Genomic DNA, 26745 nt, shown 5'->3' with positions numbered 1-26745 from the left:
ACAGTTGAGAACCACTGGTTTAATAAAACCCTTGTTTCAGGTCTCTGGGATTACACTGCAAAAATTGCTCATCTAAATGAGAAAGCTGCACCTCAAACGAAGTCATTGATTAGCAAACTACTCCATAAAAAGAAAACGTTATTTCGAACCTTGCATGATGTCCCCGACCGACCTTCTACCCTTCCCTCCATTAAAAATGTATTCCATAGGGAAAATTTTTCCTTCTGGAAATGCTTGCTGGAATAGCTTCTAAATAAATAAGGCAAGGGCCCTAATTAAACAAGAAGAGGCTCTTGTGCAATAAGCATGCTGAATTTCTTTATCCCAGGGCCTTTTTAGGGGCAAGTGTGCCTTGAAGTATGAAGACTTTTACGAGAATGTGTTTTGAAAACTGTGAAAATACAGACATGCATTAATAAATGCCCACTTAAAGTGCAACAAAAAGTCAGCACCCCCCTCAGGTCATTTGCAGAGCATTTGGCTTTTAAGTTAAGAGTTTAATTATAGAATGGGTAAAAGGTGGCTGCAGTAAGAATCTGAATAAAAGCAGCATAAAGCTTTTTAAGAGAAAAGAGTATGAATAGCGTTTAAAAAAGGCAGCAATGTTGATAAGATAGTTTTGTACCTCTAGGTATCATCACAAAAAAAGATATACGTGCAAAGCATATTTGAGGAGGATGGTAGGAACACACAAAAAACTACAAATGTGCTGACCACTTTATAGCATATGTCACTTCCCCCCATTACCCATTCGCTACATTAACGCATTGTGTCATTCTCTAGAGCAAGTTAACAACTGGATGAACCAAAATGTCCTTCAGCTGAACGAAAACAAAACGGAGCTCATTGTTTTCGGCAATAAAGAAAAGAGGATTGCTGTTAAAAAACAGCTTGAGTCACCGTCTTTAGAAACTAAAGACCAAGTTCGAAATCTTGGGGTACTAATAGACTCAGATCTGACCTTCAGCAATCATATTAAATTCATCACTAAAACAGCCTTTTACCACCTGAAAAACATATCCAGACTGAAGGACTGCATGCTTCAAGCAGACCAAGAGAAGCTTATCCATGCTTTTATCTCCAGCAGACTAGATTACTGTAACGGTCTTCTGACTGGACTCTCTCAAAAGAACATGAGACAATTGCAGCTCATTCAGAACGCTGCAGCTCGAGTTCTGACCAAAACAAAAAGATCAGAACATATTACTCCAGTACTTAAGGATTTACACTGGCTCCCTGTCAGCTGTAGAATCGATTTTAAAGTTCTGCTACTCGTCTATAAATCACTAAATGGTTTGGGTCCTGAATATATCCAAGAAATGCTAATTGAGTACAAGCCCAGCAGGGCTCTGAGATCTACAGACTTGGGCCAACTAGTGGAACCCAGAGTTCGAAGCAAACATGGTGAAGCTGCATTTAGCTATTATGCTGCACACAGATGGAATAGGCTACCAACAGAAGTGAAGTCAGCCCCGAGTGTAAATGCTTTCAAATCCAGGTTAAAAACTTTGCTTTTTTTCTTATACCTTTGATTAGGGACTTTTAAACAGCTTTAATTAAGTGTTTTTTTTTTTTAATATTATTTTAAACTTTTTTATGTTAAATGTTTTAAAGTTTGTTGAAAAATGTTTTAAGATTGTTATTGTATGTTTTTTTTTTTTTTTTTTTTTAGTAAATTTTGTAACCTATTTTTATTTATTTATTTTTTTCCTCTGAATGTTAACTATTGTTTTTTGATGCTTATGTGTTGTCTTTCCTCGTGTAAAGCACATTGAGTTGCCTTGTGTATGAAATGTGCTATACAAATAAACTTGCCTTGCCTTGCCTTGCCTTACAAAGACAGAAGTCAATTTGAATGTTGACGCACGATTACTGTTTTCCTGGCAGAAGCTGCAAAAAAACAACAGTTTTGTCTGAGTGAGGAGACAAAAAAGAAAAAAGAAAAAATGGAACCTTCCCGGATAAAAGGACAGTCAAGGATCAACATTGGCTCGGCTTTCACTCGCTGGAATGAGCTCAAAAACGCATGGGAAATGTGATTTTGCTTCAGGCATTACATGACCGCTTTTGTCCATATGGCACAACCATAATCAACATAAACTAAAAGTTCCTTAGTGTTCCTTTATTTTATTTTTTTTATTTTATTTTTTTTAATTCTCCCCGAAACTTGTCAGTTAATCGAAGAAGGAGTTCCCCGTGAGCAAACAACATTTAAATGATCGATTGTAGCTGTGGACATCCGTACAAATAAAATAATTGATAAGAAAATAAATATTGAAGTTGATGGAAAATTTAGCCTTCATGGATGATTACTGACATTCTGTTCAGGTTTCAGTATATTTCTTGAAATCTATAGTAACTTTTAATATCATCTCATAATTGAATTTTGTACGCAGATGGAAATCTCCCCATACAACTGCACATGCAATTGCTACGTCCTTCAGGCGAGTTAAAAACAACAACAAAAAAACAAGGGGGTTCCCTTCAATTATCGGGGTGATCAACGATTGTGTAATCTTGCAATTTTGACCAAAGCACAACTCTGAAGTAATAGTGAAGCTACATATGAGACTACCAGTCCACTTTGAACTCAAGTACTGACATGGATCAATTTACTTTAATAATACTTTTCATGTCATTCAGTGAAATATTTGCTCGTTGAGTAACCTTCTAAAGACTGCAATCATTTTGCTTGGAGATGGACAGACCCAACACAACCAAGCTTAAACCTTATAACAGGAAATCCATGGCATAAATAAACTATGACAACTAACATTTATATATTCAATATTACTCACGCATGCAGTTATATTTGAATGGACAGTTTCAAAATCATTGGTGCATTATTCTCAGGTTGGAGCGGCCTTTCCAACTAGATTTTGAATTATGACAGATTTTCATTTTTGGGAAATCCTATGACATTGCTAAGGTATTCCATCTGCTACTGGCGTTCAAGTAATGTTTTTGAAATTGCAGACCGATGGGAATGGTTGGACAAAGATTAGCAAAAGAGGTCTCTATTTAGAATTTTAAATAGATTATATATGCATTGGAAATCAACACCTCAAAGACCACAATTTAATCTGTTATCAAAAGAGACGCCAATTAATCAGGAGAATAACTGGCTTCTCAGTGGGGGAAAGGGTCAGGAATAGAAAATAATTGATGCAAGCCAGACAAAAGGTGATTTTAATTAAATTCCGTCTCAAAGCAGGGAGGCTATTTGAATCTGATATTATGGAATAATGTTTATTCAAATGTTTTTCAGCAGCTTAAGCAGCCTATCATGCAGCTTGATTATGATATCAAAGAGGGGCAGGCAGCTGGAATCCACTCGGGACCTTATTCTAGTCTTGGATATACAGCACAGACAAATACAAATGGTAAGTTATGACTCGATAGGTTCTTTCACCTGTTCCGCATCATTTGATGGGAGAAAAAAGTGGTTTGCTTCTTTTCACAGATAACCTAAGAGATCCAAAATGCATCACAATGTACCCTATGAGACTGCTGTCTCATCTTAGTGGTCAACAGCAGGGTGAAGGAATTATCTACAAAACGGTTTGTAGTGAAATAAATGGTGCCCATAGACCCAAACAGAGAGTGAGCACAGAAAGTAGCATACATGCTAAACTGAAAACATGCATCTTAAGTCAACTGTTGAATCTTGCTATGCTAACATAATGATTATGCCATAGAGGGTCAATTGTGCTGGGTTTAATTCTCAGTTGGAGTGCATCGGAGTGGATTGATTTATCACAACAAACAAACTTGGCAAGTTAATTTGCAAACCTTGTGAATGTGGTCCACAACTGAATTCGATCAAAGAGTTCACACAGTATAAACAACATTGAGAGGGGAAAACTTTGTAGACAAAAGGCTGCTAGTGTGACAGGGAAGTAAAGGATAAAGGATTATAATCAGATAATTATTTTGTTGTACAAATTTCATGTTTTTTTACATAAAAATACAATAAGTTTTGTTCAAAACAAAAAATCCAGAAATTCCATCCAACTGAGAGGGAAATGCTGAATAAGAGATTCCAACACTGTCCCCAATGAGCCACATGACTGACTCCCATCTACTGCTTCAAACCAAACTCAATATATAGCATTCCTCCGGGAATTCCTCAATACAAAAAGCAATAGCTTCCTCAAATCTACAGGGATACCATTCAGAGACCCCTTCGATTGAATCTATAGTGGCAAGCTGCAGATTTCTTTCGACAGGGCTCTAGCATAGAGAAGGAAATCCACTGAATACAACAGAGGCTGGAAAGGCATTCAAAACCTATGTAAGGATTGTGATGAGTGCCATAGCAATAAATACAAACAAACAATATACAAACATAACAAAGAAACCAACTGGGACTTGTGGCAATCTCACAGCCTTGACATGACTTCACATGCGTAACACTAAAAAACAAATCAAAAGCAAAAAAAAAAAAAAAAAAAAAAAAAGCATAGAATGCTATATAACCACGTTTGAGTCTGATTTCTGAGCACAATGTCCATTATTAACAAACTATATGTCAGATGCTGCAGACAGCCAACATTCATCAAATTCAAATTCATCTGACCATAATGCATTTTCCCAAATGCGATTGGGAGATTTGCAGTGTTCTTTTGCAAGATGTTGAAATCAAGGCTTTACTTTTTGGCTGTAATTATGAATTATGTTTGGCACCAGCACAACACTGATCATCACCAGAAAAAAAAAAAAAAACGATAGTGAAGCATGGTGATGACAGCATCATGCTTTGGGGCTGTTTTTCTTCAGATGGAACCAGGGCCTTAAATAAGGTGGATGGAATTATGAACAGTTTGAAATATCAGTTAGTGTAAGCAGTGCACGAAAATTTCAGGACACAACAAGAAAGCAAAAAATGTCCGGAAAAGCCTAGTGTGTGAAGTGGATATAAAAAATATACATACACAAACCTGTTCAAATGACATTTTTTGTGATTTACACCGTGTTCCAAATTATTATGCAAATATTTACTTTTGACTTTCCTAAATAGTCGATGAAATGATACAGTAGATAGATGTTAAATAAATCTCCCAATAAACAACAGCATTTTATTTTTATTTTTTTAATAAAACCGTTAAAATGCACTTCCCCAAATTATTACACGCAGCAGTTTCAGAACATGTCAATGGTTGTAACAAACCGAAAAGGGTTATTGTCTGCCTGTAAACGTAGTGGCTTTTTAGTCACCACTGATTTAAAAAGGACTATTTATGTTTAATGTTAGCAGTCAGTGTCTGAAACTCACATGTATGTATTGCTGTCTTTGTTGTTAAACTGTAGCCGATATGAATATTCAGATTTTCATTGTGTTATCCCTGCTGACAGAGGATATTCATAGGAGTATTTAACTACTCTTGTTAGGAGATGAAGTGTCATGCTGTGCCCTTGTTCCCCATAGTTGCTGGCGTTACCTTTTAGTCTGCGGCAATTTTCCGTCCACTAATTGCATTTAGTCATCAGCCAGGGATGTTATGAGGAGAAAGTGGGTGTGGGTTGGACACACATTATAAAATGCAACAGACAGCATCACATGGCAGGCACTTGACTGGAACCCACAGAGGAAGAGGAAAGTGGGAAGCCCAAGACAGACTTGGAGAACATCAGACTGAAGCCAAGAAAACTGCACAAACATGGGCCCAGCTGAAGAAAACGGCTTAAACCGAATTTGTGAGAGGGGTGTCGTTGCTCCACTTAGGAAACCAAAGGAGCAAGAAGTAGACTGCATTCTGTTGGATTTTGTTTTATTTTGTTCTGTATTAATTGTTTTAGTGTTGCAAATGTGACCGAGCAAATGCAACATATGAGTAGAATAGTAATAATGTGTACAGTTTGTGGTTGCCTGCCACCTTGTAAAAAAATAAATAAAAGTGGTGAGCGGTTGACATCAGTCTTCAATCCCATCATAACCTTGATTTATTAATCTGACTGGGTCCATATTTCATGATAAATCAGTTTTTAAAGGTGTCTCCGGAGAACCCTCAGTCAGGATCTTAGATGGACAGGCACTGTAATGGAAACTGTGAGATTTATGGATGCATGTCCTACAGACTACCAATTCTATTGGGATTTGGTACACAATACAATCTTGCAGCTGTATTATTTCATAGAAGAAACAATGCTGGACATAAGGGGAAAAAGCAACCCAAAGTTTATCCAAGTGAATGGCAAATTGTCAAAGGGTGCGAAGGGGCCAACCACCATGACGTTATTTACTTCTGCTTGTTTACCCATGACAGAGTGATTCAAGCGAAGGGTTAATAACTTGGTGTGACCTCAGATCAACTCACACACTATGCTTCGTTTCTCTTGCACCACCCTTCAGTACAGTACTTAACAGCTCTTCTAAAAAGATAAAAATCAGTGTTGGGTAATTAGTTTGGGGCAGTGCTGTGCTGGACACAATGTACAGTAAATGCTGCCATTAGGTTGAATAATGTATGAGCACAATGTACACTACAATCCCTGCCAAGGTTGTACATTTTTGGAAAACTAATCTAATTTTCCCCCCTTAATATTGCGATTGTGATTTGACATGTGATCATTTTTTTTATGTCATCTTGTATTTATTTTTTCAACAAACATCTGTATTATGATAAACATGTCTAGTTTACATAAATTAACCAATTGGACAGATTAGGTTGCCCCAATCTAAAGTTCCAATGTATACAAAATAAACAAGTGTATGTTCAAATTAAAGCTTAAAAAGTGGAAAAAGCGAATAAACATCAGCCACCAATGAAAATAATACATAGGTCCTACAGAATCCTACCCTAACCCTAGCCACTGTCAGCAACTGCTTGTCTTGCTATCATCCTCTCAGTGCTGTCTTTGCTTGGACAAATGAACCAGGACAAGCTATGAGCTGTCAACAAATATATTCAATTATTATTTTGTGAAGCACCAGTGCAAAGAGTGCACCCAACTGTGGCCACTTAAACAAAACGGCATGGCTTACTGGCTACACGAGTGTATAAAGGTAATTGCAGCTACCTAGTGGCACCACCTGTTAAATGTGCCTTATGTGATGCGAGGCCTTTATTGGGACATGTGTACAACTCACCCTGCCATTAATTGAGCTGTCTTGTCTATTAGAGTGAAGGCCACTATTTGGAAAATTACAGTATTGACATGGTTAATGGCTCATCAGTATCAGCAGCACCACTCACCAGCATAGCACACGGGACATGCACAGACACTGTAAAGCTTTGGTTAACAAGCTAAACAATGCTTAATAGAGGACTGCTCATGATATAAAGGGAGCAAGTAAATGATTCAGCAGAATCTATCTAAAAGTCTTGTTGTGGATGGGGATTAAATCTGACCCGCAGACAGATATTCATTCATCCAGCTGTTTCTGTTTTCCGGTTCAGTGCACAAAAAGAGAATAATCTTATCCTTTCTCTGGCATTTTAATAGCACTGATGTCCTCCAAGAGTTCATGACTGCACTTCAATGCACGACTTAAAATATTGTTTGAACAGTCCTTAGTCACTACCAATATTGGTATTCTTCAAGACTGTGTGTCTCCCTTGCTAATTTCCCAATTATATTGAACTTTTAAAAGAATGGTGGACATTTCATTTGCATTGCAAACCATAGATGAGATCAGTAAAATAAAGAAATTTCCCTTGTGTGTGCAAAGACCTGTGAGGGAAGATGTTCACTTGTATTTACAAAATTAAACAAGAAATACTGTCTCAAGAAGCACTCTACTGAAAACAATTGGCTATAAATAGTGAGGTTTCCTCAGTGTTTGAAAGATATTACAGACCACCATTCATTAACGTAATTGAATAAGAAAAAAAAAAAGCCTATCTTTTGTTTTAATGGGTGTCTGGATTAATAGGAAACTCAAAAGAAATTGAAGGTCAAGCCGAAGTCCCAAATATCTATATTATTTTGATTTCCCAATGGGGAACTATTAAGAAATATAATTTGCAATGGAAGAGAATTTTGTGTTAAAGAAAAGAGCATACTATAAAATGTATTCTTATTGAGAGCCATCTTATTTTGGTTAAACTATTTTTGTACGAAATTAAAGTCTTCTTGCAATGAGCACTGAATTTATCAAAATTGAACAATAAATAACAGTATCATCTGCATATAAGAAAGTAAGATTGTCTGAACAGATTCCAGGCAAAATCAAAATAATGAAGAACAAGAGTGGCCCCAAAGAAGAGCCATGAGGTGCACCCTTCTCTTTGATGATGACAAAGTGAAATTGGCTGCCCTGATAAGAAACACATTGTTGTCTGTAGTGAAAATAGGACTTAAACCAGAGTAAAGACTCTCTAGATAGGCCATGTCAGCGGAGATAATGATTGAACATATCAAATGCACTCAAAAACAAAACAAACTCTTGTCAAAAGTAAATGCATCATTTGTAAATTTGAGTAAGGTAGTAGTTGTGGAAAAGTTTGGTATAAAGCCTGATTAGATGTAAATAATATATAGACGTAATTAACATAGTGAGTTGATTTTTTTTTTGTCTTTTTTTTTTTTTTTTTTAATGTAGCAAACTTGGCTAGTCCTGATGGACTGTGCTGTACCCAATATATTCCACACCCAAGCAAAAAAAACCCCACAATTATTCATTTCACAATTACTAGCATTAAATTTGCAATACTGTTAATTAAGATAGCTATAATTAATGATATAAGCAAATGAGACTCGATGAGGCTTGCATGTGATGTGTTTAAGGGCCATGAGTGGCCACTATCCCTGTGAAGCCAATATTTGAGTCATCACTCTCAGGGAGCTTCTTTGAGACCAACGCTCTTATAGACATTAATTGCATCGTTTCTACTACACTAGCCGCAAGGAAGGTCAGGCGAACTGCCATTTTTCCCTAACCCCTATTTTTACTTATATTTTTGGCCCCCTTTGCCCCCAGAATCAGATTTACCCCCTCAGTCGGTTTGCGTTGCTCTGCCAGTCGAGTATCCACTCTGACTCTGGATCTCTGTTGTTTTGCTTTGCCTTTCTGCATATTCTTTGTTTGACTGCCGGCACTATAGCACAGACTGTGATATATTGTCTTTGACAGCTCCTAGTGGCTATTACAGCACGCTAGAACAACAAATCATCAGGCATCCAGGAGTTTAAAACTATGTATAGATAAAATACATTCATTTTAGGATCTATTCAGTCAAAATTTGCAAGGTAACGACTGTTTTGGCAAGCAGACGTGAATAACAGTGACATTAGGAAAGAAATGGCAGAGTGGCTTGTTTAGTTCATTTTGGAATACATGAAGGTCCATCACAAGTATGTCATACCATTGTGTATAGTGTGTAGTTTAGTGTCGTGCAGTGTAGTATCTATTATCTCAATAACATCTATAACTGCATAATGCTATCACATTAAAATAAAAACAATATTTGTTCTTTTCGAATGTAAAAACATAAACCAGTTCTGACATACTCATGTTCGCAGAATGCGTCCCGAGGCACTATAATACATCCAGATTCATGCTTGGATTCCACTCCACACTAATTTGGAAGACAAATACAGTATGTGGATCTAAGAATGATTTCACGTCCACAACTACGTATAACTTCATCGGCATGTATTCCAAGGGTTTTGGTTTCCATGAATGAGAAATGAGTGATATACACCCAGGTAAATATGAAGAACCCAACAAACTAATCTGTTGAGGTTAGAGATGGGGAAATTGGATATATAAAAAGAATATCAAAGATATGGGTATGACCTTTAATGCAAAGCTAGAACTTTACTATTAGATGTTAATACTTCATTACAGCATTCCTCCACTTTGATTCTCACACCTTTACTTTATGAAACAATATTAATATTGCATTACTCTGTACTAATGGTTGTCTGATACCCCAGAGTCACCTTGCCTCTAGTGACTCTCAAATACAGACTTCTTTTTGATATCCATGCCTTTGTCACTTCCATGTTAAGTCTTAAATAGCAGGAGCAATAATGAGCCAATCAGCAAAGAGCACATGTTCTTGAATTTCATTTAATTTTCTCAACCAGTCGAACAAGGTAAAAGGTTCAAATCTAAAATACTCAACTTATCTAGCGTAAATTTATGCAAGGGGCAAACGTCCTCTCGTATGGTTCACTTAACGTAATCCGATCTTCGCCATATGCACTGTAACTCATGTGCCTACAGGGCAGAATAATTTATGTCCCACTGCCTGAGCACTGACACGTTGTATCACAGAAACAGCACGTTGCATGGCTGCGCAGAGAGAGACGCGACAAGGCATGATAACAGTATTATGTGAGGAAACATGATTTATATGCTATATAAATCAAGACAGCTCTTTAGGGGTTTTCTTAATTTTGTAATGTGTTTGATTCCTCAGAAGATACATTTGAAAATAAAACGATACAATTTGGATTCTGTTGCCAGGATTCCTTTGTACTGCTTACAAAGGCATGTTTTTCTTAAATCCCCCAAAAGTACTGACTGAAAAACATTGTGTTTTGTACTACAAAAACATATTGGATTATTGGATTTAGATAGCACATACATAAGCCTACACACACATACAATTAGTCACGCACATTTCAGACCTTTGGTTAAAAGTTTATTTGCAATGTTTTGCTCATAGATACTGGTACTTTGCAAAACAGTTGACAGTTCTATTTATTTGAGGTAAAATCGCTTTGTCAAACAAGTATAAAAGGCAAATGTTTTGAGTTGTCAAATTTTGAAGACTGAAGTCCTAATGGAATTGTGCCAAACAAAAAGTATAAAACATGAAGGATATGATATGTGAAAACTAAAGGCCCCCCAAGTATTTCTGCATAATTCAGGAAATATACAGCATGTTTACAGAGTCCTGCAGGGGCCGTTTCAGTTTCAACAGCAACCGGAAGATTTGCCTAGTTCTTCTGAGGCCAAACACATTTTCTCTCTCAGCAGTGCCAGACTGCTGCTTGAGTTTCAATGTGCTAAACCAAGCCTGTTGAAAGGTTAAACTATCTGGCAGCTTCAGTTTCACTGGAAACAACATGCTTCCTCTGGTTGCTCCTCACATGCAACATTTTTTTTTAATAATTTGGTGATATTCCATGTATATGTTAAACACAGATGATTACCGTATGTCTATCTTTGTCGTCTGTTTTTTATTCCATTATTTTCCCAAAGAGGGGCATTTACAGATGATTACTGAAGTAAACCTCTTGTCAAATTGCATAATAATATTTAACATAATGCAAATATTATTAACAATAACAGAACTTTGTTAAGATAAACACCTGGGCATTTTCACATGTAAAAGCCATGCCCTCCTTCACTAAATGTTATATATAGAAATATATATATATATATATATATATATATATATATATATATATATATATATATATATATATATATATATATATATATATATATATATATATATATATATAGAGAGAGAGAGAGAGAGAGAGAGAGAGAGAGAGAGAAATGGCAAGGCCCTCCTTAAGACTAGACATGGGCAAGAATCGATGCGATGTATCAGTATCAAGTCAATTACCGGCTGTATCAGGTATCAGCCGCCCACTAGAAATTAGAAAAAGAGAAAATTTACCGGTACATTCATTTCATGCAAGCGCATGCAAAAGGCTGTATTGGATCTTTCTTTAAAATGATGCCATTTTATTTCTGGGGAAATTTCATGTATCAAAAGTACTAACTGTATCTGGACTTGGTATTGGTATTGGTATGAGGTTGATGCCACGGACTTCCGACTTCCGAGTTTCCACACATCAGCACCGTTTCCGGCCCCCGCTGGCTGCACTCCAACCGATGGGGGCGTCGCAGGGCGTCTCAGCTCTCTGAAGCGTTTTAGACAACTGAGACAGATGCACTACACACTCGCACCCGTCGACGGGAACGGCAAACCAAGGGGCAGAAAATCGGAAGCGTAAGTATTGGGACGCGGCCCACACGTGGCAAACCGGAAACGGAAACAAAGCTGATGTGTGAAAACCCAGAAGTCGGAAGTCCCGCCTCCTCCGTGGCATAGACGCCATTGGTAATGGTATTGGTGACTACTCATGAGTTGAGAACTTGTACCGGTATCAGTCTGACAAAAAAAGTGGTATCGAACATCCCTACTTAAGACAAACATGAAAAATGTAGCTGTTTGGCAACTGGATTTAGGTTGGCATGATACGAACTGTATTTTTCTCGTAAAGGATAATCATAGATAATGCCTAAAATTCACTCTTGGCACGTAAGACAGAGGTAAAAACAAAAAAAAATGCATGATAAAAGATCCGTCTGAGTGTGCATAGCAATTGAGATCTGACACAAGCTATTCCTGTAAAAGGTCATTTGGTTATGAAGGCTTCTCAAATAGCACAGCTCCCACACATTCTCTCTTGACACAGGCACTCATACATTAACAAAATTTTAGGCGCGCATCATCCAGACAACTCACTAATGCATTTGGAATTTATTTTATCTATGCTATCAAAGTAATTACTTTATTCATAAACACACAGATGAGTTTGTGCCGCTGTGAATAAGAAGTATCAAATAAAATTTGATTCTGCTACAAAGTAACTCTACATGAAAAAATAGAGGGTGGCCAAGAATCAAAAATGGTACCTGGTATTTATTTATTTATTCATTCCAATATAATGAAGCTGCTGAACAACTATGTATTTTTATGCTGAAGGTCAAGAACACTGTCAAAATGTGTTTAGAATTATTTCAGTTACAATGAGAAAATCAAAAAAAAAATGTATTTGTTTTATTGTGTGAAAAATGTACTAGCTGTGGGGCTTGGCTGAGCCACTGATGATGTCACCAGCAGCCTGACACAGCCAATGTTTCACTAACGGCTCGTGCGTAGATGAACAGCCGCTTTTGCCGGATGTGCGACAACTCATGTGAATTCACCATCGGCACATCATACGTACAGTTAAGTACATCACGGTAATACTGTATGCTTCAATTTGCTCCTAAGCAGGGCTCCCCAGGTCTTTAGCAATCAATTATGAGGGACCCGAGCCACGCTCCTCGGCTTTTTTGCTCCAAGTTGCTCTCGCAAGCCTGTCTGCCTACTTCGTGATCCTCCCTGTTCCCCACCCAAACGCACGCACAATTCAGCATTTTACATTTTGAAACAGCGGGGTGGTGGGGGAACTCAATAAACGTAAGTCAACTATGAGACGACATTGTGTGCACAACAACCCTGCGTCTGCAACCGGCATTTCGTCAACCATAAACTGGCCTATCACAACTATCCAGCAATCTGGTTGCACGCTCCAAAGCTGTTTGAGTAACCTGAGCCATGATTTATCTTCTTGAAATGTCTAGAAGAATAAAAGTGGGGTTGCACCTGTTGAAACATGCTGCGGCTCTCATAGTGGCAATATTAAAAAATAAATAAAAATAAAACATATCAAAGCAGTGCAAGTTTCATTTTACAAGTACCCATAATTTATCCATAATGTCAAGATTGTCCTGTAAAACATACAAACAAATGCTGACAAATGGTAGTATGGTGGAAAGTACATCTCTCCAATGGAATGGAACAGAGGTCGCTAAGGTAGAAAAAGGGCATCAAAGAAAGGATTAAATTCAAACAGTTACACACTATTTCTCTGAAATGTGGCCAGCATTCTTGATTTCCCATTGCAGTTAGCCCTCTGGATCCATAACCCAAACATATGTAGCAGTTAATACAGTTAGAGTCCAGGTCTTTGCTTGCATGTCCGCCCACTTAATGATATTAGAGTTGATTCTATAGTTTGATCAAGCTATCGATGTCAATCACGTTTGCGCTACTCAAAGCAGCAAGCCCTTGAAGGGAATTGGCATTATAGTACAGCGCATGGGGAGAGGTGCAGTAGAAGGGCTGGCAGCATTCTAATGCAATAGAGTTGCCAGATCTGAAAGCTTTTTATTGCATTAATATGTTCCTGGATAATTCTATCGGGTCTCCTGATATGACCTTTAAACCCAATTAAGGTCTCATTTCTTCAATCACCTAAATCCTAGATGGCCGATGGGTAGGTTTTCAGGTGTTCTGATATGGGTGTGCTCCCAATAACAACAAAGGATTGTGTTTCTTGTTTCCCATAAAGTAAGACTTAATTGTAATCGACGGTGTTGTGCAAGCTACTTGGAAATTTAATGAGATAAGATACAAGTTATTCTACATTAAATGTAGCTTAATCAGACTGAACCAGATTAGCTAGCTAATATACAAAAAATGAATGAAAAAAAAAGTGGGGAAAAAAGTAGGTAAACAACATAAAGGCTACTTGAGTTGGGGGAAAGACCTCTCAAAGAAAACATACATTTTAAAATTGTATATTGCAATATTAACATAGAAAAGATGAAAATGTTTTTACTATTTTTTATTATTTTTTGGGGGGCGGTGGGGGGGGGGACTGGTTACGTTGGGGTTTGTTGTGCGATGCCATTGGGGCGCATGTGGCCCCAGAGAACTTTTTTTTGTTTTTTGGTCCATACTATAATAAGGTGTAAATGCACATCCTGCAGTAGGTGGCAGTGGTATGCTTATTGTCAGGGTGTATGCAAGGGAGCATTAGCTTTACGGTGTCAGGGGTTGTTGCACCGAACATGCAGGAGATAAGAAGTTCAGTGAACAAATCCTTATTTAGAGAAACCATGGAAAAGTGTTTAACAACAATGAAAAGAAATGAGTAGGCTAAAAAGTAATGTTAAGAAAGTGATAATTTATCTGTTAAGAGGGGCACAAAATGTTTTTTTCTTCCCAGGGGAGAATAACAGAAAACAATTGAGAAGCACTTGGAAATGTTATGACCATTAATGGGGTTGTTTTTCCAAATTTTGAACTGCGTCAATTGCTTACGTCAATTGCCTGGCAATGTGTATGTATGAAGTGGTATTTGTGGACTTTTTTTTTTTTTTTTTATATCTACAGGTGGCCCTTCCTAAATGCCAATCTCCTTTATGATGTACTCTTAAGTGTTTGCCTTGGTTCGTTTATACGTGTGTCTCAGACTGTGGCTTATTAATCAGTCAAGCACCGGCAGGCCACCATTTGAAATATTGTATTAATCTAAGAGCGCCTTATACTCATCTACTTTTGGAAGTCTTTTGGAGTTCAGAAAAAGTTCACAGCCATATTGGAATATACAATAACTGTGATTACGTTGTCGAGTTACATAATGCCTAAAACTAATACAAGAATAAAAAAGAATTGAAGGAAAATAGACACTGCATTTAACTGAACAGTGTGAACTATCAAACAGTGCAACAGTTACAAATGCGGTCATCATTATCCTCTGTTAAATTTTGCTCTTTTTAGGTATGAAATAAAAAATACAAAATAAAAATTACCTGGACCACAACAACATAGCCTTGGGAACTGATGAGATGTACAAACCTCTGCCCCATCCTCTGCTATTTCCTGTTGCAAAACCCATGCCACTCGGCAGAATTCACGGGCACCATTTACAGCAGGGATCAACAGGAGAACAGCGACGTAATATGTGACGTCCAAGAAAAGAGATGCATTTAAGTTTTTTAGAAGTGCCAGAAATTTGGTTTAAAAAAACAGTGACGCTACAATTACGTGACTGAGAAATGTAGTTGAAATTGTAACTCTACTACGGTACTTGTAACATTGCTACTGCCAAACACTGGTAATGGACATTATCTAATATTCCGGCAATTGTTTCCATATAAAGAGCTTAGGGTGAGCGTTCATGTACTGGAAAAATAACATAGGGCAATTCTGTGCTGGTTACAGAAACTGTACTACTTTTTTTTTTGGAACACATACAAGTACTTACATTTGAGTTAAAAAGTATAATTTAAAACCCAAACCTTACCTGGACAATCATTATGTTGATTAAATGAAACACATATAGAGTAAAACTATTCCTTTCAGCCATTATAACATCAAACTGCATGTTTTTCCAAAATGCTTACGACATATTTTACTTGGAAAAAACGTACCCTGTAACATGTAGCCAGGATTGAAAATGGATTGATGGGTTATTTGCATCAAACCGGAATTGAAGTTCATTGTTGAATGCAAAAATGATTTTTGTGGCTTTTTATTGACTCCGAAGAACAAATCAGCTCTAAGCCAGTTGCAGGAACTGCTAACCTTCAGATTAAGAGACAGACATTTGATTCCCTGACCCCTGAGTGAGATAAAGAAAACATTGGTGAGTTATATGTTTAATATGTGCATATACCCCATAACTGTGAACCAGCCTTGTGCGGCAAAGATTTTTAAATTATTCAAAGTGGGAGGTTAATACGTGCCCGGTGGATTGCAGCTTGTCGAGTAGTGCATTAGGTGTTGACAGATGAGAGGGAGGCCATGGCGTGCTGTGGATAACCCATGATTTATTGCTGGGTCTTGGAGTCTGGAGGGCCAGTAATGTGGGGGCAATCGGAAAATGAGACTAAATTAATGGAACAAGAAAATCTTACAAGATGTGTTGAGTCAAATTACTGTCGGGGAAGCAAGACTTACTATGGCAAAAAAAAAAAAAAAGTATCAGATTGATAATTAAATGTTATGATTAAAAACTAATTATTCTTAATATTTACTGTGATTAATTTGTCTGCAGTAAATGTAAACAATTTACTTCATGGAGGTATTAGGTATCACTTAAAAGACTTAGCTGGGATACTGTTGTGTTAAAGTAAACAGCTCTGACTATCAGATTACAAAAACATATTGTTATAGATCACTGTGCACTAGAATTGGCTGATATAGACCTAGATCAAATGATATACTCCATGGAAATATTAAGGGTATGATTGGAAAAAAAACAATTGAGAGCCAAAGACTAGAAAGTTTATTATTGTATGTAAACATACGCATTCTGAGAAGTGAGGTGAGATTATGTTTACATTTTAAATGTCAGGTTAAAAACTTGATTAGATATTAGGGAAAAAGATAGAGTAGAACACATGGGCCATGTCGTGAATTTATTATTTTTATAAAAAAACTAATAATAAAATAACGTGCAGGTAGTGATTACAGAATGTGAAATAACATTTATGTACACGTCATTGTGTATATAAATGAGTATATTATACTAATTAAAAAAAACATATAATCATTTTGCCAGTTCTTAAATGATTTTATGACTACTCTGATCTTTTTCTGTGTGTGGGTTTAGTACAATTGTCATTGTCTGTGTGGAGAACTTTTGATCAAATATTGTGCCCTTTAAAATAGCAGGAGTGATACTGCACAGTGTATCGACTTTGGCAACTTTGTTTGTTAATCAGTGACAAAAATGCTGTGTGTTGCATCTATATAGGAATGCTGCAGCAATGCACCTCTCATTTATACAGCACAGTACTTTGCCATTTATGTGGGCACTTAATCGTTTTCCTATTTATGTAGTTTGAAAAAAAAAAAAAAATAGAAGTGAGGCATTGCCTTTGTTCCAGACAAAATTCAAAGCTCTTTGTTAAAATTGAAGCAAAAAAATAATAATAAATAGACATTTTAGTGGTTAATCAATTTTAAAATATAGAAATTACAAGTTCACCAATTTCACCTAGTGGAAGAGTACATGAAACAGTGTTAAGACTTATGTTTTGATAACTCTTGAGTTCAGCAAAGCAATATATGGTCTTGGCCCAGCATTTCTTCCACATCTTTGCATGTGCCACTTGTGGATGGCCTACATTGATGTTTTGTCACAAAAATCAAATTTCCATACTTATACACAATAACACACACTGACTGCACGGAATACGTCAAGTGTTGAGTGAGCATTCTGCATGGCAACTCCACGGAGACTGTGAAAAACAAGGCCATCCGTCTTCCTCTAATGATCAGCCTACCGCACCACCCATGTTTGGTTTTATGTGCCGCATCCAGCTAACAGTGAGATGAGTGTGCTCACCATCACACTCCCTAAATCCTTCTCTGTACTGCACGCAGAGCTGCCCAGTTGCCCCTTTTACCTGCCATGGCTTCTGGCTATGGCTATATTCAGCCCAAGCTCCCTTGACCCAGGCTGGTAATGCATTACTCCCTCGATCAATTGATAGATTGGCCCTGTCTGAGCTGCCGTAACTAAATCAGCTGCTCCTGATGATTCAGCACCAGCCAGGGAGCCGGGCATGCTGTCACCAATCACAGATCACCAGCAGCTAAGACAGGTATGGACATTCTCCTGTCACTTGAACCTAATTTATAGCCAGCTACCACATTGATTAACCTTGTGCTTTGGTTCAAGCTTCCTCCAAAAAAAAAATGCTGTCTTTGGATGTTTGGTGTGACTGAAGTGGAAGTGGTTGCTTACATTTCTTATTAACAATAATAATGTCTTCGGATACTACCTTGCTTTTTACAATAAAGCACAATTAAGAGTAGACTGTAATTAGCACTGAATATTGGCATGATATTCATGGTAAAAAGAGTTGGATGAGTTTTTCCACTCCGAGCTCCTGCTCATGCACTGTTGAAATACTGTAAACATGGTGCATGATTACCATTTGTGAAGATGGTTGCTATGAGAATCAAGAATCTAATTCTATTTGTAAGTATGTATTATAGCTGGTGTATTATAGTACATACCATAAACAGCAGCGAAGGTCAAATATCACAATTACATACATTTGTTGTTGTTACTCATGGCTTGTCCCATTTGAGATCACCATTGTAATACATTCCAAATTTGATTACAGTACTTAAAAGACATTAGTTATTATTAACAGTCCAATGTATGAGAAGGCTTTGAAATTACCAACAAGTAATCACAGTACATTCTATTGACAAAATACGTTAACACAAAATACTTTAACATGGTTGTTAAGGAGGAGAAAAAGCGTTTTTAACTGTTTTAGTGTGACGGGTGTTCGTACATTGATCAGGGATTCCTACTTCATCAGTGGACAGCTTGGTCGAAAATTTTGGCTTGAGAGCACAAAGGTAGCAGTTTGTAGCCCTCCACAGACCAAAGAATATACTGCTATACTTCAGCAAGCAAGGCACTGGATCTCCAAACTGATGAGGAATTCTCTTTTTTTATACAGCATTCCTTATTCTACGTACAGTAACTCCATAGGAGCAGACTAGACTAGAACCGGTCACAGCAAGAAGTCTCAGAATGTTAAACTTTTTTCAACTGTTTTTGTTACCACTCGAATAGTGCATCCCACCCTGTCTGTTTTTGGAATTCTTAGTTCTCCGCTTGCAGACAGAGTGAAAAAGGAACCTTGATTATATTGAGTCATAGAGAGAGGGGAATTGTGTTTCCATCCGGTGAGGCTGCATTTAAATGCACTCTGTCTCTATCTATGCACTCTGTCTCTATCTATTGACAACTTCATTGAGCAAAAAAATAAAATAAAAAAATGTTATTACAGAAGACTAAGTGAAGAGCAGTGATGTCAAACCGTATGCATTTGTCCTTCTAAAAAGACCAAAACTGCAATTGAAGAAGTTGAAAGAATGATGAAAGGATGAAATCATTTGTTCTTGTCATGTACACACATTGTACATGAAATTTGACCTCTGCATTTGACCCATTACAGCAAGCATAGATTTTTAGCGCCCACTGGAGCAGAGGGCTACTCAAACACCCAGGGCGTAGTTTGGGTTATCGGTGTCTTGTTCAAGGACAACGACTGAAATTAAAAATCAGATATGATATGTTGTGCTATGCTATCAAGCCATATTGACAGAATTGTATTGCAATATATAGGTAGTGGGAATGGGAATGGAATCTGGCAACACTTACATTGTTCATGTACTCGCTCAGCAAGTCTTGGAGGGCCTGTCGAACTGCATTGCACTCAGCCACGATGCGCTCACGTCGGTCGTCACGTGTGCATGAAGAATCTGCCATTAATGCGGCACCACTGATAATGCTCTCCAAGCGTTCCTCCAGAGAAGGACGGAATCGAGCTTCGCTGAATGTCAAAGGGTCCAGGATTATTTTGTTCTGTCAAAGCATAAAGAGACAACGAAGAGACAATCATTGTGATGTTTTATTTAACTGAGATGAGGGCAAGACCAGTGAATGCACAAGCAGTATTTAAAAAAAAACAGTTATATAGTTATATAGACCCTGCAATTTTTCAAATTCTACCACTTTTAAATCGTGGACTGGTCTGAAATTGTCCTCACAGGTCCATGTCCACTGTGAGAGTAACAATCTAAAATAAAAAAAATCTGAAAATCACATTGTATGCTAATATTTGGTACAAAAGACTTTGTGTAGAGTTACAGAGGTCAAACATTTTCTGTAGTTCTTTCCCAGGTTTGCGCACAATGCAGGAGGAATTTTAGTCCACTCCTCTGTTAAGATCTTCTCTAAATCTCTTCAGGTTTCGGGGCTATCGCTGAGGAACATGGAGTTTCAGCTCCCTCAAAAGATTTTCTTTTGATTTTAGGTCTGGGGACTGGTGAGGCCACTCCAAAACCTTTATATGCTTCTTAAGGAGCCACTTCTTCATGATACTAGCTGTGTGCTTTGGTTCGTTGTCATGTTGGAAGACCCAACCATGACCCATCTTCAATGCTCGACTGAGGGAAAGAGGTTGTTGGCCGAAATGTCACAATACATGGCTCTGTCCATCTTCTCCTTAATACGGCGCAGTCATCTTGTCCAGTGTGCAGAAGAACAACGCCAAAGATGACCCTTCAACCCCCATGCTTCACAGTCGGGATGTTATTCTTGGAATGGTACTTATCCTCTTTTTTTTTTTCCACCAAACATGACAAGTGGAGTTAAGACCAAAAAAAGCCTATTTTGGTCATCTGACCACATTACTTTCTCCCATGATACCTCTGGATCATCCAGCTGGTCTTTGCCAAACTTCAAACGAGCCTGGACAGATGCTGACTTAAGCAGGGGAACCTTGCGTGTGATGCATGATTTTTATTGTGTACTACCAATAATAACCTTCCCAGCTCTCCAAGTCATTGAGCAGCTCCTCATGTGTCGTTCTGGGCTGATTCCTCACCTTTTTTTAGCATCACTGATACCCCACAAATTTGAGATCTTGCATGGAGCCCCAATCTAAGGGAGCTTGACAGTCATCCTTACCCTCTTCTATTTTCTAGCAATTGCTCCAAAATGTGTTCTTTTTCCACCAAGCTAATTGGCAATTGCCCTGTAGCCCAATTCACCCTTGTGGAGAGGTCTACCATTTTGTCCCTGTGCTTTGTCCTCTTTTGAAAGCTCCTTTGGTTTTGCCGATGGTAGCAGTTGTAGTGTGGCAGATTGTGAGGCGCACATTTGTTTTTATGCATCTAACAACCTCAAAAAGGTGCTGCTAAGTTAGATTAATAAGTGGATCGGTGGTGGACTTTATGAAGGCACAGTAAAGTTCTTTGAGGGCCAGAATTCTTGCTGATTGTCACATGTTCACTTTTTTGAAGCACCAAAATACATATACATTCTTTACAAATCATAAAATGTGATTTTCAGATTTTCATTTTCTCACACTGGACATGCACCTATGAGGAACATTTCAAAACCCTCCATGATTTCAACGTGTGAGAACTTGCAAAATCATTGGTTATGATCTACACTAGAAATTAGAGCTTCCGGAAGGCTACAAGTCGAAGCCGAATACACAAAGAAGTAAAGAATGAAAGCTGTAAGGAAGAAAAGAACATGAAGGCATACTGAGAACATTCCCAGAGGGCTCTATTCCATTGTTATTCAAGCATGATGTCAGGTACCAATTATCATAGGGCATTCGGAATAGTTGGGGTAGAAAGATTAGAAAAGGTTTGATTGACAATACCTGGGAGGTTTTCAAGGTAATTGGCAATGGCTCGAGTTATTCTCCATCAGAGAACAATGAAACGATTGATATTGCCAGTTCCCCCCTCCACAATGTGGTATTTTCAACGTCATGATCAATAAATATGTGGTTAATGTAGAGAGCAAATTTACATTTATTTAATCTCATGCGTGACATAACAGTTATATGAATTTTACACTGTAACACAAGGAAGCCTGCATGTTAAAGGGGAGTTTGTCCATCTAGCCATTTTCTTAACCGCTTATGCCAGCCAATCTAGTGATTAGTAAAATTACTTAATGCCCTTAAAGTAAAGGGTAGGAGTACTGGGAATATTCATATATGAGCATTTATTGTACGATTATATTGTATGCACAGGCAAATCATCAACTTTAAATGACACGATCGACTAAACCATTTAGATTTTATTTTTTTTTTAGTACTAGTATAGTAACAGGATGTTACGTAAAGCATGAAGTGGCGATGTGGCGTGTATGAAGTTAGCATAAGCATATAGTAATGAAACACAAGGCACTTCCCTCTGAGGGTTAAACATGCAACATAAATATCCCCTTAAAATAAAATTTAAAGCATTCTTGAATCATTACTACATATAGAAGATGTAACTTGTGCAAAGAGATGGGTAACATCATTAAATAGTAAGAAGAAACGAAGCATGAAATTAAGCTAAAAATGCTATTTGCCTAAAATAGTGAGTGTACACACAAGTGCAAATACATGGTTGTCATTAATATGATATATCCCACATAGAACATATGCTTCGTGATGGCAAGTTGCACAGGATAACACCAAGCAGACGGAAGCTGAATTTCTCTTTGGGGCCCTCAACATTCCTGTTTTGTAAAACAACTAATTTTGCAAACCAAAAGCCTTCCCTTGGGTTAACACTGCAAGACATCTCATTTTTCATTTTTCTATTTGCAAGAGAAAACACTTTTATGTTACAAAATACTGTTTTAACAACAAGTCCTTGCTAAGACTTGCACAAATTTAAACAGAACAGAAATAGTGCCTTTGCCTTGGTGTTTGTTTATATGCATTTGACAAGCTCTGATGCACTAAAGTATATTTCATCTGTGCCCATGGAACCTCGCAATGACAACTTGGTGCTCTGCCTCATACATAGAAAAAAAAAACACATTGCATTAAAATGCTGAGCCTGACAGGGTAAATATCAATATACTGTATATAATACTGAGGTGGGAACATCAATAAATTTTGAGTGTCCATCATTTGTGAATCATCAATGGCTGGTAGACCCTTCTGTCATTGTCGATTGCTAATTATTTCAAATCAAACCAAATTGTATCATCAATCCATCTGTCTGTCAACATTATTATCTGCCAATGTTGAATGTCCACTTTTGATATACTGTATTATAAATTGTTGTGCTCACAAATGGGCCTAATAAATGAGGGATCCTTTTAGTCTGCATTCAGAACGGTTTGTCTTAAATGAAGTTTGACCAACCCCGGGATTACACCGGATGCGTATGCGGTGCGGCTGCGGTGCGTCTTGACTGCGTGCTCAGGACGCGTCAATTTTTTGGCCAACTCACACCGCACAGCTGCGGTCCCGCAGCTCCGTCGCCGACCACTTCCCACCGTGTCTCGCGTGACCGCGCGCGATCATGTGGTCGTAAAAACAACGACAAACACACAGAAAGTCTGTGCTCAACAGAGAAGCAGAAAGAGACGTGGACTTTTGTTATTTTGTGGCTTTCTCCTTCCAATATAAACCTCTCCTCGTCCATGTTCGCTGGTGTCTAAACCGTGAATGAGCACCTCGCCCGTTAACTCCAGGCCCGGCTACGCCCACATCACGTTTTGCTGACATGCTTGCGAAGTAGGAGCTGGCGAGTGTTTTATTCTGAACGGTAACTGGAAATTTATTTTGAAACTGTGCGGGTCTTCCTGTCCCGCTCGATGTGTTTTGTGCTACCTTGCCATTTGCCGGAGGCCGATGGATGCGGCATCCGGCAAAAACAGAAAATAGGTCTATCCGTGCGGGAAGGCTGCGGCACGCCGCAGCTGAGACGCAGTCAACACCCAAGTCACGCAACCGGTGTAATTTGCACCATTCGAATGAATGGAATCTAATTGATTGTGTCGCCGGAACGCACCGCAGTCGCATCCGGTGCAATCCGGGAGTAAATGTATACAAGATTAGCAAAAGTGCACAGTGCAAAAAATGGTCCTCCGGCCTTGTCGTTATTTAAGGTTAGTCTAAGTAACTCATGCAGGTTAGAGACTGTAAATGTGGACCCAGAAAGAAGTGACGGGACATTTGGTGTCTGTGTTTAAGGTGATCCGGAGTTTGTCCTAAAGCAGACTGCGCTAGACATTCACAAATATCAGGTGATTGCCCTTTTGACGATCTGATCTTTTGCAAGTCGCCAAAAATATAACTACCGAGTTAAATTCATCACTTCTAAGTGCTTTTGTCACATTCCACAATGAAATATAATGATTCCTTTATGTTTACCCACACTGTTTACCAGTCGCTGTGGCCATTCACTGCAATTGACAGCTATAGAAGTTGTACATAGCCTGAGTTAAGATCAGTGAGAAAAGGGCAAAGCAAACAAAGGTTTTTTAGGACAAGTTTAAAGTTCTCACCATGTTTATATTAGTTTTATCTGGGTACTTGAGGTTTTCTCCCAGGATGTGGTTTTTATTTTTTAACAACTGTTCACATCACAACATGCCAATAGTTAAAGCAAAATAAATGCACAATCATTTAATGTTCGCTGTATCCGAGGTTTTGTGAGGTAGAATATGAATTTTTTCCTTAAGATGTCATGCATGATTGCAGAGATACATTGTGGCCTCAATAGAATAAAGCTTCCACTCTGTTATACTGAGAAGATAATTATCTTTGTGAAATTCACATGTTGGTCTGTTCAAAGATGTTTCATCAAACAGATTAACAAAGCCTAATAGACTACAATTACTTTAAAACAGCTATTCAGACAACATCATTTAGCACACAGCTCAAGGTTTTATGATGCGCTGAGAGATTCACAAGTGGTAGGTAGGAGGTTATTGGTCCCTTTCCACAACAACAAACACATGAATGCATTGAAGCACAAGGACGTGCACATCAATCTAAACTTTTTGGAGGCTATAACAGATGAAGGTTGCCGCAACTTGTGTGAGAATTGTGATATCTATGTTAAAATGGGTAGGCAAATTATTGATACTTGTCTGCCACCTATTGACCTCCCAGCAATAGCTGTGGGAGAAGGAAAAATGCAATATCACAAGTCTTGTTATATCACCCAGCGTGACAGACCACATCTCTAGTGTTTTACACTGCAGGGGGAAAAAAAGCACTTTTTGATGCCTTTCGCACATATGCTGTATTAAAAGAAAGAAAATCAAAAATTGGTCAGTGAATTAACTTTAAATGTACAAGTATAATAAAAAAAATCAATACTGAAATATTGTTTTTACTGTCGTATTAACTCTGTTTTTGGGGTCCAAGATTCAGTGATACGATACCCTAACAGGAGTCTCCTGCCACAAGGAACTCATAGACTCAGATTGCTTCAGCAAGCCAAGGCCAGTTAGTGGGGCAGAACGAGTCGCCACATGAGCTCAAGGATGCTTTCAGCAGTGAATCAGTTAATATATGCTAAGAATAGTGCCAAATGCCAATGTTGATTTCATTATGAGCTTGCCCTCACATAAGGCAGCTGTCTGGCAGTAAGCAATGCCAATCAAGCTTGTGGGTACGTCTCTACTTTGTACAAACCTAGGTGAGTTTTCGATCATGGAATAACTTTGTGTGACATATACCGGCAGGGGTTACACCCACTCCTCAAAAATGAACTGACAGTGTGGGTAAAGACTGCTGGATCGGAGGAGCAATTGGTCTTTCCATCTATTTAGACAACCGCTTACGAGAAGATGAAAGAGGGTGCAAGGTGGAGTTCTGATGCCAACCTCCTACTAAGCCAATGCCAGAGAAATCAATGCCTGCGGTGTTCGACAATGCCATTGTTTCTCCTCACTTTGCTTCGTCCTTGTGTCAGCAAATGAAAGAAGCAGTGAAGGCAAGAATGGTTGGTGGAGGAGGACTCAGCTGAATGCCACAGACAGATGAGGGCACTGGTTTGCTAGTATTGCGACCCACTCCTTACATGTCAATAAATTTACAGAGCCACGTATCCATCGACCCAATCAGCCAAAAAACTGGAAAACTGCGTTGGAAGAGGAGCTAAACCAAATATGTCAAAAATTTTCCATCGCGTTCTAAATGTGCCCAGTTTTTGTTTCAGCTGATGTTTTCTTAAATCTACAGGTAAAAAGTATTTTATTGAAAAAATATTCAAAACAATTCAAAACAATAATAATAATAATAATAATAATAATAATAATAATAATAATAATAATAATAATAATAATAATAATAATAATAATAATAAAATGTATTTGGATATCACCTTGGAAACAATTCCAAGGTGCATTGACAATAAAAAAAATAAAATAAAATAAAAAAACATAAAATAAAAATCCAGAACATAAAATGCAAACAACTATTAAAAAAAGGCAAATCCGTATATACACACATAAACAGATAAGAAGTAAGAGAACCCAGAGGCAAGAGTAGTCTGAGGTAAAACAGGAATACCACGACCTAACTGAGACCAGGAGGTAGTAGCCTATAGTGCAAGCGTTATAAAATGAGTAATTCCAACATAAAATTCTATTCATGAAAATAAAATCAATTTAAAAGGTAAAATAAATAAAAAAACAAGAGTCAAATAAAAACCAAATGAATGAGAAACAAGATAAGAAAACATTAACAATTAAAAGCCAATCTATAAAAATAGGTCTTAAGAGGGAACAAAATGAGCACGTCTCAGATCCAGAGGCAGGTTGATCCAAAATGGAGGCGCTCTAACTGTAAAAGCTCTCAACACCTCTAGTTATAAGCCTCGACTTTGGAAGAACCAGGAGACTTTGCATCTAACTTTG

General features: G+C 37.9%; 1 protein-coding gene across 1 annotated transcript in view; it reads right to left on the bottom strand.

The window, feature by feature from the left end:
- Positions 1 to 26745, bottom strand: part of ctnna2 (catenin (cadherin-associated protein), alpha 2) — a 205871-nt gene that overhangs the window by 139074 nt on the left and 40052 nt on the right. The window contains exon 7 of the mRNA XM_077524899.1: positions 19726 to 19929. Coding sequence (XP_077381025.1) covers positions 19726 to 19929 — 204 coding nt within the window. The remainder of the gene's footprint in view (positions 1 to 19725; positions 19930 to 26745) is intronic.

Source organism: Festucalex cinctus, chromosome 6, assembly GCF_051991245.1.
Source record: "Festucalex cinctus isolate MCC-2025b chromosome 6, RoL_Fcin_1.0, whole genome shotgun sequence".
Taxonomy (NCBI): Eukaryota; Metazoa; Chordata; class Actinopteri; order Syngnathiformes; family Syngnathidae; genus Festucalex; species Festucalex cinctus.
Note: the sequence above shows the minus strand (reverse complement) of the source record. Positions and strands in the feature narration are given on the sequence as shown.